The 15,645-nt window shown below is 46.8% G+C and overlaps 1 protein-coding gene across 1 annotated transcript in view; it reads left to right on the top strand.

The window, feature by feature from the left end:
• The window catches only part of CHADL (chondroadherin like), a 405,933-nt gene that overhangs the window by 148,894 nt on the left and 241,394 nt on the right, over window positions 1-15,645 (top strand). Inside the window, exon 2 of the mRNA XM_075321934.1 lies at window positions 13,258-13,418. Within this exon, the coding sequence (XP_075178049.1) occupies window positions 13,263-13,418 (156 nt within the window). The 5' untranslated portion in view covers window positions 13,258-13,262. The remainder of the gene's footprint in view (window positions 1-13,257; window positions 13,419-15,645) is intronic.

Genomic DNA, 15,645 nt, shown 5'->3' with positions numbered 1-15,645 from the left:
TCCGCAGTGTGGCTTGAGGGATTGTCCGGACCCAGGGGTCGCGTGGACACTTCAAATAGAAGGGCACGTATATGTACAGGGATTGCCGTGAACACTTGGTGACGCCACCCACGGTGTGTGGCAAGCTGTAGCACCACCGCTGCTGTTGGGGAGCACCCGGGGACGATGGGATAGCAGCTGGATGTTAATCCCTCCGTGGGTAGGGATGGATGCCCCGGGGCCCAGTGTCTCTGTGCTGAGGATGGTGGTTGCAGGGGTCGGCGTGCCCGGTCAGACCGGGGGGTGCTGGTGTACCCACAGACGAATGAATCACACAAGTCCAACGGTAAACCAAGTGCCAGTGGCTGGCTGCCGTGGCCGGGTGTATTGTGGTCCCTCACCCGGTGTGATGGTCTGTGTCACTTTCCTCTGCACTATTTTTTGTTCTCCTTGGACTTCTCGGTATAGAACACGGGAGTCCGCTTCCAGACCTAAGGGTGGGAGCCTTGCCCGCAGATGCTGACCCGTGGGATTTAAAGGGGCCCTGGCGGATGCTCTATTCCCCGCGGTGGGGTGCTGGTCTGCTCTTTTTAGACTTTGGGTGGGACAGGACCTGTAATCCTGTCCTCAACTGGTGAATGAACAAAGCCGGTGGTTCCAGTCTCTGCTTCAGGGTCCAGGTACCCCCTCTCTGCACGGTTTCCGGGTCGATTTTCCGGTGTCTGTACCAGCGGGCTCCTACCCTGTCCCGGTCCACCTCGGATCTCCGGCAGCCGTCTTCCCATCTCCTGACAGACACGGACCACCGCCTGCTACTTAGCCAGTACGCCGGGGCTCCAACCCCGACGCCTTCTCTCTCTGGCTTCCACTCCAACTTCCACTTTCTCCTCTCCTCTCCTGCTCAGCACTCAGCTGATCTTCCAACTTCACTCAACTTCAAAACTGAACTGCACTTATCCCACCCCGGGCTCTCTAGACCCCTTGATGGGCGTTTTCCTTCCGCCTGGTCCCGCCCACTGGTGTGCCTTTCCTACCCAGGGGGGGTGACTAGGGTTTTGTCGGCTCGGTGTAACCCTGTGAGGGATAATGTTATGTGGGGGCCTATTTTGTGTGTGACCACCTGGAGGAGCCAGGGCGTCACATTCCCCCTTGGTTTAATACAGACTGCCCGTGGGCTGTCCGACCACTGACATTTATTGTACTGCAACTGTAGGTAGAAAAACGGGAAAAGCATAATATAAAACATTTAAAACATTTCTTCCCTTTCGGGAAGCACATTTCTTAAACGTTGCAACAACCGGACCACTTTCCCATTGCACCCGCCACCCAAGATAACCTGTTACCTGGTGCCACCTCTAAAACTGGTGGGCACCCCTTTCCCAAGTCCATAACAATTCCGGGTGACGCCCACATGGGCTGGGTAAAAAGTTCCTTACCCGGCAGTCCTTGGCAAGGGCCCCATAGTCCAGGGGACCCCTGGCCTGGAGGTTAGTCACCAGTTTTGGTAGTGAATGGGCCTCGGCCTACTCTACCGCAGGCCCTTCCTCCAATCAGCTCCTCCAGAGACCGTGTTGGTGCTGAACAAGAAAGTGGATGGGGGTATTTACAAGGCCCAAAAGTTTTTGGGTTGGCCTGCCTGTTCTCAGCCTTGGTACATTTTAAAACTGTAGCATTTTTCAACGTGGTTAAACAATGGGGGTAGCTGGGAAACCGCTACCTTACTCTTTTTCTGTAAGCAGGTGAGGTATTCGGTTAATTGGAATTCATTTACACACATACAAGACTATATACACAGCAAGCGGGCACCACTCACTAAACTATGGTTTCCCTGTATCTGAGTGGTGGCTGACCTAAGTTAGGGCGTGTGGACCTTTTGAGCCCGCTATTCTCACTTAGGACTAGAGATGAGCGATGTTCGAGGTTCGCCAATTTTATGTTCAAGTGATTTTGGGGGGTGTTTGAGTCGTTCGACGAACTCAAACGATTTGGTAAAAGTTCGGTAGTTCGAGTTACGTTCGAGAACAGTTCGTGCAACAAAAAGCGTAGCTAGTTACTAGCTGGTTTCTCACTATAATAGTGTGAGTCACTGTGAATCATGATATTATCAAAATTCAGAGTATAGTGTGCTGGGGGGACGGGGTTTAGATCAGTGCTGCTGCTGAGTGCTGAAAGAATGGTGATCGCCATTTTTTTTTTCCCTAACCGTGCATACAGTGGGGCAGGCCAGGCTGCCAGCCAATCCCAGACACACACACAGCAAAGTGGATTTTTGCCAGACAAGCAAGGGCATGTGTCATAGGCTGTGCATGTCACATGTCTTTGCTGTATAAGATCTAGCCATTTTCCCCGTCGCCACCATTATCTCTCTGCGGCGGGTGGGTGACAGTCACCGCTCTCGCTCCCGCTGCTGCTGTGTGTGCTATAGCCGTACAGTGCAATCTACACAGCGCTTTAGGGATTAGAGACTACTTGTAATTTCAGCCCTTTTTAGGGCTGCATTACAGCAATTCATAGGCATTGTTGCTAGGCAAGTCCGTGCCAACGCTGTGCAGGGCTTTATATAACAACGTCTAGCTACATCAGCTCAGGCAATTCCTTGCTGGATTTTTTCATTGGCAGGGATAGAAACTGAGGCTTCCTTTGCTGTCCTGCTACCTACAGCACCTGTGCATTCTACACACCTGCCTATTTTTGCTACGCAATTTTGATAGCAAACAGTGACACTTAGTGGCATACTAAAAGTGTCTGGGATACTAACTTAGTGTTCCTCTGGTGCCAAGCAAGGTATACCACCTCTGCATTCTACACACCTGTCCATTTTTGCTACGCAATTTTTATAGCAAACAGTGCTGACACTTAGTGGCATACTAAAAGTGTCTGGGATACTACCTTAGTGTTCCTCTGGTGCCAAGCAAGGTACACCACCTCTGCATTCTACCCACCTGCCCATTTTTGCTACTCAATTTTTATAGCAAACAGTGCTGACACTTAGTGGGATACTAAAAGTGTCTGGGATACTAACTTAGTGTTCCTCTGGTGCTAAGCAAGGTACACCACCTCTGCATTCTACACACCTGTCCATTTTTGCTACGCAATTTTAATAGCAAACAGTGCTGACACTTAGTGGCATACTAAAAGTGTCTGGGATACTACCTTAGTGTTCCTCTGGTGCCAAGCAAGGTACACCACCTCTGCATTCTACACACCTGTCCCTTTTTGCTACGCATTTTTAATAGCAAACAGTGCTGACACTTAGTGGCATACTAAAAGTGTCTGGGATACTAACTTAGTGTTTCTCTGGTGTCAAGAGCAAGGTACACCACCTCTGCATTCTACCCACCTGCCCATTTTTGCTACTCAATTTTTATAGCAAACAGTGCTGACACTTAGTGGCATACTAAAAGTGTCTGGGATACTAACTTAGTGTTCCTCTGGTGCCAAGCAAGGTACACCACCTCTGCATTCTACACACCTGCCCATTTTTGCTACGCAATTTTTATAGCAAACAGTACTGACACTTAGTAGCATACTAAAAGTGTCTGGGATACTAACTTAGTGTTCCTCCGGTGCCAAGCAAGGTATACCACCTCTGCATTCTACACACCTGCCCATTTTTGCTACGCAATTTTAATAGCAAACAGTGCTGCCAGTTTTAGGGCCATAGTTGCATTGTCAGGGATATTCAGTGTTGGTTCTTCAGCTGTCAATAAAGCTAGACCACCTCTGCATTGTACACCACCTCTCCATTTTTGCTACAACATTTTAAATGTCCAATCTGGTCACAAACAAAATGAGTGGCAAAAGGACAGATGCTGGTGGAAAGGGGAACAAGCGTGTTAGAAAGGGAAAAAAGTTTGTGTCCGTGGGGAAGGTTATAAAGCTACAGTAACAACTGCTGAAGAAAGGCCACCTCAAGCAAAAGTAAGCTGTCTACTACTTTCCGTGGACAATCTGATGTGCTCCCTTTTTTACGGAATCGAACTACTGTAACAAAGGTAGATGATGCACAAAAAAAACCCCATGCTTGAATGGATCTCAAGTGCTCCAACAAGTGGCCTCTCCTCCACCTCAACTTCAACATCCAAAAAACAACAGTCCTGTGAGTTGTCACCCCAATCGCACTTGCTTTCTCCCAGCTCTCAAGTCTCTCTTCCTCCCCCCCCCCCGCTGAGTATGTTGTAACAGAGATGGGTGAGTCTGCAGAGCTGTTCAGTCACACTATAGCCTGGGAATCAGTGGTCTGCTCCCAAGCTACAGTGAGTACAGACCAGGAAATGGTCTGTAGTGATGCCCAGAAGCTTTGTGAGTAAGATTCAGGCCCTGATGACCAAGTTTCTGAGCATAATGTAGACCCTCATTCACAAACTGTTACACCTCTTGGTGGAGACAATGAGGAACATACTGATGACTATGAGACTCAGATACCTGATTGGAATGACAATTTAACTATTCAGTCAGGGCAGGAAGAGGTTAGGTCTGAGGGCGAGGGGAGTGCAAACACAACGGTTGATGATGAAGTTCTAGATCCCACTTACTGACAACTCAACCCACAGTCAGGCACTCGAGGAGGTCAGCAGAGGCGATGGAGGAGGATGAGACTGACGACGAGGTTAGCTTGCACCTTCCTGGACAAAGACGGAGTACTGGAAGCACGTCAACAACTGCATCCTCAGCCACAACTCTGCCTTTGAGCACAAGTCTGGGTGGTTCTGGAAGTCGCATGGGCTCTAATAGTTGCATTGCCTGGTCCTTTTTTGACATCGCAAAGGATCACCCAACTCATGTGATCTATAGGCTTTGTCACCAATCTGTAAATCAAAAAAGTCTGTGGAGCCTCTGTTAGGAGTCTCAACACAGAAACTAGCCAGATATCCCTCCAGGAAGGACCTAGCCAAAGAGTGGCTTTTTTTAGGAGACCACCATAACCACAATATTAGGTGGCATATTTCATCAATATCCAACTCTTTGACAAGTTTAAAGATATGACAAGGGAAATACCAAGGCCAGGTATCCATCCACAGACAGCTGTTTCGGGATATTGCCCCTCATCAGTGTGGAGTAGGATTCTGGCCAGGTGGGAGCAATGCCTAGTAGACCAACAAGACAAAACAACTACTGACCTCGGGGAGACCAGCCAGAGAAAACACTGCCGGCAGCCAATGAGGGCGCCCACTACAGTGAAATCCTAAGTGCATTGCCCCCTGGGAAATATGCAAATCAAAAAAGTCTGTGGAGCCTCTGTTAGGAGTCTCAACACAGAAACTAGCCAGATATCCCTCCGGGAAGGACCTAGCCAAAGAGTGGCTCTTTTTAGGAGACCATCATAACCACAATATTAAGTGGCCCTTTTCATCAATATCTAACTCTTTGACAAGTTTAAAGATATGACAAGGGAAATACCAAGGCCAGGTATCCATCCACAGACAGCTGTTTCGAGATATTGCCCCTCATCACTGTGGAGTAGGATTCTGGCAATTTCCCTTGTCATATCTTTAAACTTGTCAAAGAGTTGGATATTGATGAAAAGGGCCAGTTAATATTGTGGTTATGGTGGTCGCCTAAAAAGAGCCACTCTTTGGTTAGGTCCACCATCACCACAGCAGCCAGATCTTGGTCCCTCAGATGTGGACAATTAAAAGGTCATTTCCTCCGAGCCATGACAAGGCTAAGAGGTTGACTTTCAACCTCTGCAAGCTGTTGGCTACAGAAATGCTGCCTTTCCGCCTGGTGGACACAGAGGATTTTCGAGACCTTATGTCCGTCGCAGTGCCCCAGTACCAGATGCCCAGTCGCCACCAGCATGTCGCACACAACATCACCGCTTCCTTGAGAAACTCTGTGTGTGACAGGGTGCATTTAACCACCGATACTTGGACCAGTAAGCATGGACAGGGGCGTTACATGTCGCTGACTGGGCTCTGGGTAACTATGGTGCGAGATGGAGAAGGGTCTGCTGTACAAGTCTAGCTGTCCCCACGACTTGTGCGTCAATCCTCTGTATGTTGAAGTTCCTCCACTGCTTCTGCCTCCTCAACCTCGTCTGGGTCCTCCACCTCCGCCCGAAGCCTGCCTGGTCAGGCCACCCGCGTTGTAACTGCGCACAAGGAATCCCGCACACCGCCTTACTACCGTGTTTTTCCAAAAATAAGACCTCCCCCAAAAATAAGCCCTAGCAGGGATTTTCAGCATTTTCGGAGAAAGGCTTAAATATAAGCCCTCCCCCGAAAATAAGCCCTAGTCCCGGATGAATAATGAAGTGTCCCTGCAGATAAAAAAGTTATAGATACTGCAGGACACTTCATTATACACAACGGCACCCGGTAACTACACTCACCCGACACTGAGCGGCAGGACCTGCAGTGATCACACACCCGCACACATCAGCTCTCACACACACACACACACACACACACCCCAGATCTCACACACAAACATCGGATTGCACACACAGTCAGATCGCACACATAATCAGATCGCACACACAAACATCGGATCACATGCAAACATCAAATCACACACACACACACACACACACACAAACATCGGATCGCATACACACTCACCTCATCAAGTGACACCGATCTCTTCTCGCCGGGAGAATCCTGAGAGGCAGTGCGGTGCAGCGCGATGAACAGGACTTGCGGCCGCACACGTGACTTGCTCTCATTCCCTGCTGCCGTAAGTGCTGGATGTGATGTGATGTGTGTGTGTGTGTGTGTGTGATCTGCTGTGTGTGTCTGCAATCGGCTGTGTGTGTGTCTGCGATTGGCTGTGTTTTTCTGCGTTCAGATGTGTGTGCCTGTGATCGGATGTGTATGCCTGTGATCGGCTGTGTATGCCTGTGATCGGATGTGTGTATCTGTGATCGGCTGTGTGTACCTGCGATCGGATGTGTGTATCTGTGATCGGTTGTGTCTGCCTGTGATAGGATGTGTGTATCTGATCGGCTGTGTGCGCCTGTGATAGGATGTGTGTATCTGTGATCGGTTGTGTGTGCCTGCGATCGGATGTGTGTATCTGTGATGGCTGTGTGTGCCTGCGATCGGATGTGTGTGATCTGCTGTTTATATCTGCAATCTGCTGAGTGTGTGTGCCTGTGATCGGCTGTGGGTATCTGTGATCGGCTGTGTGCCTGCGATCTGCTATGTGTGATCTGCTGTGTATATTTGTGATCTGCTGTGTGTGTGTGTGTGTGTGTGTGTGTGTGTGAGATCTGCTGTGTGTGTGATCTGCTGTGTGTGTCTGGGATCTTCTGTGTGTGTCAGCTAGCAGCAGGGTAGGACGGCGTGCAGCACCGACCGGAGATCACAGGAGGACCTGGGAACCATGCAAACGTCCTGGTCTGGTGAGTATGAGTCTCCTGGGAAGTGGGGTGGTCTGCTTTTTTGGGGGGTAAACTTACCCCCAACCGTGTTTCTTCAAGAATAAGACCTCCTCCAAAAATAAGCCCTAGTGCTTTTTTGGGGGTCAAAAAAATTATAAGACAGTGTCTTATTTTTGGAAAAACACGATATGCTGGCAGCAGAGCTCAATGGCATCAGGCGGTCTTTACTTTGAAATGTCTGGGAAATAAGAGTCGCACAGCTGAGGAGTTGTGGTCAGCTCTGGAGAGTGAGTTTAGTAAATGGTTGTCTCCACTCAACCTGCAGCCAGGGAAGGCCATGTGCGACAATGCTGCAAACCTGGGTCAAGGTGACACACGTGTTTTCTATGGCTCACTTGTTGAACCTTGTTGTCCAGCAATTATTAACCCACTATCCCAGCCTAGATGGGCTTCTGCACAGGGCACGGTCACTCTCTGCTCACTTCCGCCGTTCAACCAGCGCAGCTAACCGACTTGCATCGCTACAGAAGTCTTTCGGCCTGCCGGTTCATCGCCGGAAATGCGATGTGCCGACACGCTGGAATTCGACTCTCCACATGTTGCAGCGACTGTGGCAGCACCTCCGAGCCCTGGTGCAATATGTTATGACGTATAGCCTGGGCCAACGAGATGCAGAGGTGGGGAAGATCACGCTGCTGGAGTGGTCTCAGATCAAGGACCTATGCACCCTTCTGCACAGTTTCGACATGGCGACGAATATGTTTAGCGCTGACAATGCCATTATCAGCATGACAATTCCAGTTATTTACATGCTGGAGCACACTCTAAACACTATTCGGAGTCAGGGGGTGGGACAAGAGGAAGTAGAGGAGGATCATATGCGGAAGGGCTACCAAGATCTGCAAGGTCCAGACGTTCTGCATCACCAAGGTGGCAAGCATGGGACGGTGGGGGAGAAGGAATAACAAAGGTGCATGGTAGCAGCCAAACTGTTGAGGACAGTTGCAGGAGATCAGGAAGAAATGGAGGACGAACTAGCGATGGGCATGGAAGACTCAGCAGATGAGAGAGACCTTGGTCAAATTTCGGTTGATCGAGGTTGGGGGGAGATGTCAGAGGAAGGAAGCACGGTTATCACCTCGCCGCCCCAAGCACAGCGAGGACTTGGTCCGCAGGAATACGCAAGACACATGAGCGCCTTCTTGCTGCACTACCTACAATATGACCCTCTGATTGTCTGAATTAGAAGTAATGATGACTACAGTCATGGCCAAAAGTTTTGAGAATGACACCAAAATTATATTTTCACATGATCTGTTGCCCTCTGGTTTTTAATTGTGTTTGTCTGATGTTTACATCACATACAGAAATATTATTGCAATCATATTATGAGTACCAAAAGGTTATATTGACAGAATGAGTAAATGCAGCAAGTCAATATTTGCAGTGTTGACCCTTCTTCAGGACCTCTGCAATTCTCCCTGGCATGCTCTCAATCAACTTCTGGATCAAATCCTGACTGATAGCTGTCCATTCTTGCATAAGCAATGCTTGCATTTTTCCAGAATTTGTTGGTTTTTGTTTGTCCACCCGTCTGTTGATGATTGCCCACAAGTTCTCAATGGGATTAAGATCTGGGGAGTTTCCAGGCCATGGACCCAAAATCTCTATGTTTTGTTCCATGAGCCATTTAGTGATCACCTTTGCTTTATGGCAAGGTGCTCCATCATGCTGGAAAAGGCATTGTTGGGCGCCAATTTGCTCTTGGACAGTTGGGAGAAGTTGCTCTTGGAGGACATTCTGGTACCATTCTTTATTCATGGCTGTGTTTTTAGGCAAGACTGTGAGTGAGCCGATTCCCTTGGCTGAGAAGCAACCCCACACATGAATCGTTTCAGGATGCTTAACAGTTGGCATGAGACAAGACTGGTGGTAGCGCTCACCTTTCCTTCTCCTAATAAGCTGTTTTCCAGATGTCCCAAACAATCGAAAAGGAGATTCATCTGAGAAAATTACTTTACCCCAGTCCTCAGCAGTCCACTCCCTGTACCTTTTGCAGAATATCAGTCGGTCCCTGATGTTTTTTCTGTAGAGAAGTGGCTTCTTTGCTGCCCTCCTTGAAACCAGGCCTTGCTCAAGCAGTCTCCACCTCACAGTGCATACAGAAGCACTCACACCAGCCTGCTGCCATTGCTGAGCTAGCTCGGCACTGCTGGTAGTCCGATCCCGCAGCTGAAACAGTTTTAAGATACGGTCCTGGCGTTTTCTGGTCCTTCATGGGCGCCCTGGAGCCTTTTTGGCAACAATGGAATCTCTCTCCTTGAAGTTCTTGATGATGCGATAGATTGTTGACTGAGGTGCAATCTTTGTAGCTTCGATACTCTTCCCTGCTGGCCATTTTTGTGCAGAACAATGATGGCTGCACGTGTTTCTTTAGAAATAACCATGGTTAAATGAAGAGAAACAATGATACCAAGCACCAGCCTCCTTTTAAAGTGTCCAATGGTGTCATTCTTACTTAATCATGACTGATTGATCGCCAGCCCTGTCCTCATCAACACCCACACCTGTGCTAATGGAACAATCACTAAAACAATGTTAGCTGCTCCTTTTAAGGCAGGAATGCAATGATGTTGAAATGTGTTTTGGGGTTAAAGTTCATTTTCTTAGCCAATATTGACTTTGCAAGTAATTGCTGTTAAGCTGATCACTCTTTATGACATTCTGGAGTATAAGGTAATTGCCATTAGATAAGCTTAAGCAGTAGACTTTGTAAAAATTAATATTTGTAGCATTCTCAAAACTTTTGGCCATGACTGTACCGGGTTGCCACACTCTTAGATCCCTGGTACAAGTCCAAATTTGCCGAAATAATTCCAGCCATAGAAAGGGACGCACGTATGCAGGAGTATCAGCAGAAGCTGTTACACAATCTTAGCTCGGCTTTTCCACCAAACACCAGTGGTGCACAGAGTGAATAACCCGGTTGTAACTTGCCAAACATGGGACTGTCTCGTCATCATCAGTCAAACCATATCAGCAACACCGTATCTGGTGGTAACAGCAATTTTCTGGAATCGTTTCATAATTTTTTTAGACCATCTTTTGCAAGGCCACAAGAGACAAGAAGTCTGACACATAGTCAATGGCTGGAGAGGATGATACAGAAGTATCTCAAAATGAACATCTTTGCCATGACTGTGCAACAGGAGCCTTGCTCATTTTGGGCTTCCAATCTTGAAAAATGGCCTGAGCTTGCCACTTACACCTTAGAGATCTTGTCGTGTCCCGCAGCCAGCGTTGTCTCTGAACATGTCTTCAGTGCTGCTGGGTGTGTGCTGACAGATAAGCGCACGCGTCTGTCCAGTGACAATGTGGACAGACTAACGTTCATCAAGATGAACAAGTCATGGATCAGCAAGGACTTTGCTACCCCTGTGTCATCCTGGGGAGAGTAAAGGCTGGTATATTTTTGAATGTGCTTGATGCAAATCAACACATCCAGTTTGGAACTAGGGCACAAGTGATGCCACTGAAGTGGTGTGTGTGGCCCAATTTTTGGAAAAAAGCGAAACTCTGCTTGGAGTTTTTAACAATGAGCCAAGATGAACAAGTCATGGTTCAGCAAGGACTTTGCTACCTACCCCGGTGTCATCCTGGGGACAGTTAAGGCTGGCGTTTTTTTTTAATGTGCTTGATGCAAATCAACATGTCCAGTTTGCAACTGGGGCACAAGTGATGCCACTGAAGTGGTGTGTGTGTCCCAATTTCTGGAAAAAAAGGGAGACTCTGCTTGGAGTCCCCTTGCTGTGTTTTTAAAAATGAACCAAAATGAACAAGTCACGGTTCAGCAAGGACTTTGCTACCTACCCCGGTGTCATCCTGGGGACAGTTAAGGCTGGCGTATTTTTGAATGTGCTTGATGTGTGGCGCCCCTGACCTGGTCAGGCACCACTGAGTACTGCACCCATGCTGGGGGCAGTGCAATACAGGTAATCCAGAAGGCTGACCGAGGTGTGACTACACAGGCGCATAGTAATCAGGTCTCACACATGTACCTTTGGGAGGACTCCTGAGAGCTTCCAGGAGGGGGCGTGCCTCCATGTCCACTCAAGGGGTGTGGTAGAGAGCCTGGTTGCTAGGTGGCGTAGGCAGGCACAAGGGGGAAAGAGGAAGAAGGAGGGAGGAGAAGTCTGGAGTAGGGAGTTGAAGAGAGAGGAGTGTTGAAGTGGAGCTCAGACAGAGCAGACGTGCAGAACCCACAAGTGAGCCAGTTTAGTGTGGAGCTCAGGGAGAGTAGACGGAGGGCCCTGGAGCTGCTGCAAACTAACAGCATCTGCGCAGTGACTACTGACGGGGGAGATTGGTCACCTAGTAGTGCTACCCGAAATCCACCCAAGGCTAAAGAGAGAGCAAACGGGTGGCAGAGTAAGGAGACTGCTGGGGAGGTATCAGGCCCGTAAACGGGTGACAGGTCCCAGTGCAGAGATAAATTCACCTTTGCTCTGCCAAACCTGCCTGAGGGGGCACTTCAAACCCCCAAGACAACACCACAGAGTCCACAGCCACGTAGCAAAGTGAGGGCCCATAGTTCACAGGAGGCAAGCAGCCGGAGTGACCTGGTCCAGGCTACATGCAAACGGGCCGAAACGAGGGGAGCAGCAACTTCCCTGGGTGACTCACGTAGGGACTGCAAGTCGGGGTCATCACAAACAACAGAAGGGCTAAGGAAGGCGACTCAGTAGCCACCCTCACAAGTCAGCCTGAAGGACGCCTGGTTCCAGCCTGGTTCATCCCAGCTACGCCCGGGTTACTCACCCTGCCATCAACAGTGAGTAAAACCCCTGAAAGACATTCTGCTCGTGTTTGAGTCATTCTGCGCCTTGTCGTTCCACACACTTAAACAGGGCCCTGGGGCTTGCCTCACTCTCAGGAGGCTACTACAACTGACTGCACCCACCATCAGCCCCAGGCATCCCTTAACCTGCAGTGGCGGTCCCCACTGACCGCAATTCCGAGAGTGGTGTCACGACAATCCTAAAAGAAGACATCTTACCTGTGACCAGAACCGTCCCACCACGTGGAGTCCCTGAAGGTAATGCACCGCTAAACCGCACCTGTGGGGCTTCACAGGTGCAAATCAACATGTGAAGTTTGCAACTGGGGCACAAGTGATGCCACTGAAGTAGTGTGTGTGGCCCAATTTTTGGAGAAAAGGGAGACTCTGCTTGGAGTCCCCTTGCTGTGTTTTAAAAAATGATCCAAGATGAACAAGTCATGGTTCAGCAAGGACTTTGCTACCCCGGTGTCATCCTGGGGGCAGTTAAGAATGGCGTATTTTTGAATGTGCTTGATGCAAATCAACATGTGAAGTTTGCAACTGGGGCACAAGTGATGCCACTGAAGTGGTGTGTGTGGCCCAATTTTTGGAAAAAAGGGAGACTCTGCTTGGAGTCCCCTTGCTGTGTTTTACATGATTTTAGAAGGGCATGCCATGCCTATATCTGTGTCTCCTCCTCTTTTTACTCGTCCAGCTCTTTTATTTTCGCATGAGTATATGTCCTTGTCACTTTTCCATGTGTTTGTGGTGTCTTGTGAGTTGTTTGTCACCTTTTGGATACCTTAGAAGGTGTTTTCTATGTGTTTGTATGTGTTTGTGTTTGCCTGCCATTGTTTTCAATGGGGTTCGAATTGGTTCGTCGAACGTTCAACGAACTTGTCCTCCGTTCGACGAACCGAACTCGAACTCTAGGGGGTTGGCTCATATCTAGTAATAAGTTCATTTTAAGACAAGATGAATTACAGCACATTTATAGCTAATAGTCATTTAATAACTCCTTCTAATGAGATCTAGAAGCTTTCCACAGCTTTCCCAGATGTTATGAACAGCTGTAATTTTTGTTGTAAAATTAGATCATAATTACATGTTAATTAATGGTAATTTTATTTCCTAGGTATAATGACAATGCTGTTCCTGCATTGTTTTCTAGCTTTGTCTTTGACAAGTCTAGTTTTTTCGGATCCGTGTCCTCAAGTGTGTATTTGTGACAATATCAAAACTTTTGTGACCTGTGCTAAGAAGAACTTGACTGAGATACCACCCGATATCCCACAGGTTAGTAGTGATTTAATATGAAAATTGGCTTTAGACAATACCTACTGTATGCACACACATAAGGGAAGATGCAATACCAAAAGTAGACAAATATTAAAAGTACATAACTTTATTGTCAAATTAGATAAAGTCTGTTTAAACAAAATGAGTATATTCAAATAGTCAGTAAGTGGCAGAACAGTTAGTAGAGAATTAACATATACCAAGTAAGCAACTTAGATGACAATCCATGACATGTATAGGCAGGTAAGTAACATCAATTACAAAATAAATGAAATCAAAAAGGAATAATGCATGCCCGAGTAAACAGTATGTTACCCTTCTATATCTGTGGCACCTGATAACTGTCACAGCCACTGCCCCTTCCCTGAAATGAAGCATCATCAGTGTCCTCAGTTTCAGGGGTTGCGCTCATCTCTGTTGTGTCCCTCCCTATGAGCTGTGTGATCTGCACAGTGACAACGTCTGATCTGTCGGCTCAGATCAGTAACAATCAGCTGGCAAAAGAGCGGTGACTTTACCCAGTATGTGGGAGACGGTCACTGCTCCCACTAGTTACGTCACTAATCTTCTGCATGCCGGGTATTGACACCACTCTATTGTTGGCCTATTATTACTTATCTGAGCCAACAACAGAGCGGATGCTGTCACTGTGCAGATCGCACAGTTCACATGGAGGGACACAGCAGGGATGAGCACAGCCCTTGAAAGGAGTGTTACTGATGATGCTTTGTTTCAGGGAGGGAGCAGAGGCTGTGACAGTGACCAAAGCCTCTGTCCCCTGCTCTGATGATGCTCTGTTTTGAATATCCCTGGGATGCTCTGGGATTCTCAAATGAAGTGACCTCACATAGGAATTAGGCAAAAAAATAGAATAACAGTTAAATAGTGTAGTTACGAATTAGTAGGGAATTTTTAATGCACGTGTATTATAAAACAACTTAGATTATGGCACTAAATAGAGAGATTTAGATGGAAATGTAGTTTTGCTTTGGACCATTCCTTTAAGAGTTAATGAGCATAGCCAAATGACTGATTATTGTTCTACAACAGAATCCATAAAAATATATGATGAGGCATGTTTGCATTGGATGTCATATTAAGGTATTGAAAAAATGAGTACTGTGGTTTTCAATTTTAGTTAGATTTTCAATTGTTTAAGTAATACTTCTGTCCACAGGTCTACATGACATAAGGGGGAAGTCAGTATATGTAGATCACTGTATAGTTTTCATGTATATTTTTTTTCTAGAATTTATTCCCCAAAAGACACTGGGGAACAAGAAAATTGGTACATGAGTTAATTAACTTGTGTTTAGCTCAGTTTTTGTTGACGATTGTAATCTGCCTTTATTTTTCTTCCATGAGTTATAGTTAATGAGATGTGATATACCCTATGCATATGCAGACGACTGATCGAACACTAGGACTGATGTCTACAAAACTATATATATATTTTTTTGTCTTTGGTTATTAAACAAATTCATATATGTAAATTTATTTTATTTATGAAAATTTACATCACAGAATAAGAGTTAAACACGCATAGAAATGTTTCACTAATACACTGTTCATATATTGAGATATCTCGCAAAAGTGGCTCTTTAATGATTTCTTGCAGTGAGTTATGCCAGGGAAATCACTTTGAATAGAACAGCAGTAATCCTCCATCATGTGGAATCGCTCACCCTACTATTCACTTAGGTCACCAATGTTTTCTAGGAAACGATCCAAGTAGCTGTGGAGATAATGCATATTGATCCTCATTGTACAGCCACATAGTGACGGAAAGAAATCATTCTTTCTATTAGTACAGTGTAATTATCTTCTTTATAGTTCCCCAGAAAATGCTGTACAACTATAGTGAAAGAACACCATGCATCTGCCTCAGTATTGTTCAATGGATCTTTGAACTGTGTATCTTTCATAAGTCCTCTGATTTTAGGACAGTCAAAAAGACCTATCTTTAGCTCACCATAGTGAGGACTGGAAATATTCTGCAGATGTAATTGAAGCATCTTCCCTCTTTAGAGCCTTTGCAAAAGTCTTCATTAAATCTAATTTGATGTCCAGTGGTGGTAAAATTAACGTATTCCTGTCAACCAGTGGTTCTGCAAGAACATTATTTTCAACAATGTGTTCTCTCAAAGGCCACTGTATGCAATGCTCATTTTTATCTACTATCCCAGAGACAGATAAAACAAGGATACTTAAGGCCCCGTCACAC

Source organism: Anomaloglossus baeobatrachus, chromosome 8 (genome assembly GCF_048569485.1).
Source record: "Anomaloglossus baeobatrachus isolate aAnoBae1 chromosome 8, aAnoBae1.hap1, whole genome shotgun sequence".
Lineage (NCBI taxonomy): Eukaryota > Metazoa > Chordata > Amphibia > Anura > Aromobatidae > Anomaloglossus > Anomaloglossus baeobatrachus.
This window is presented reverse-complemented; position numbering and strand designations above follow the sequence as displayed.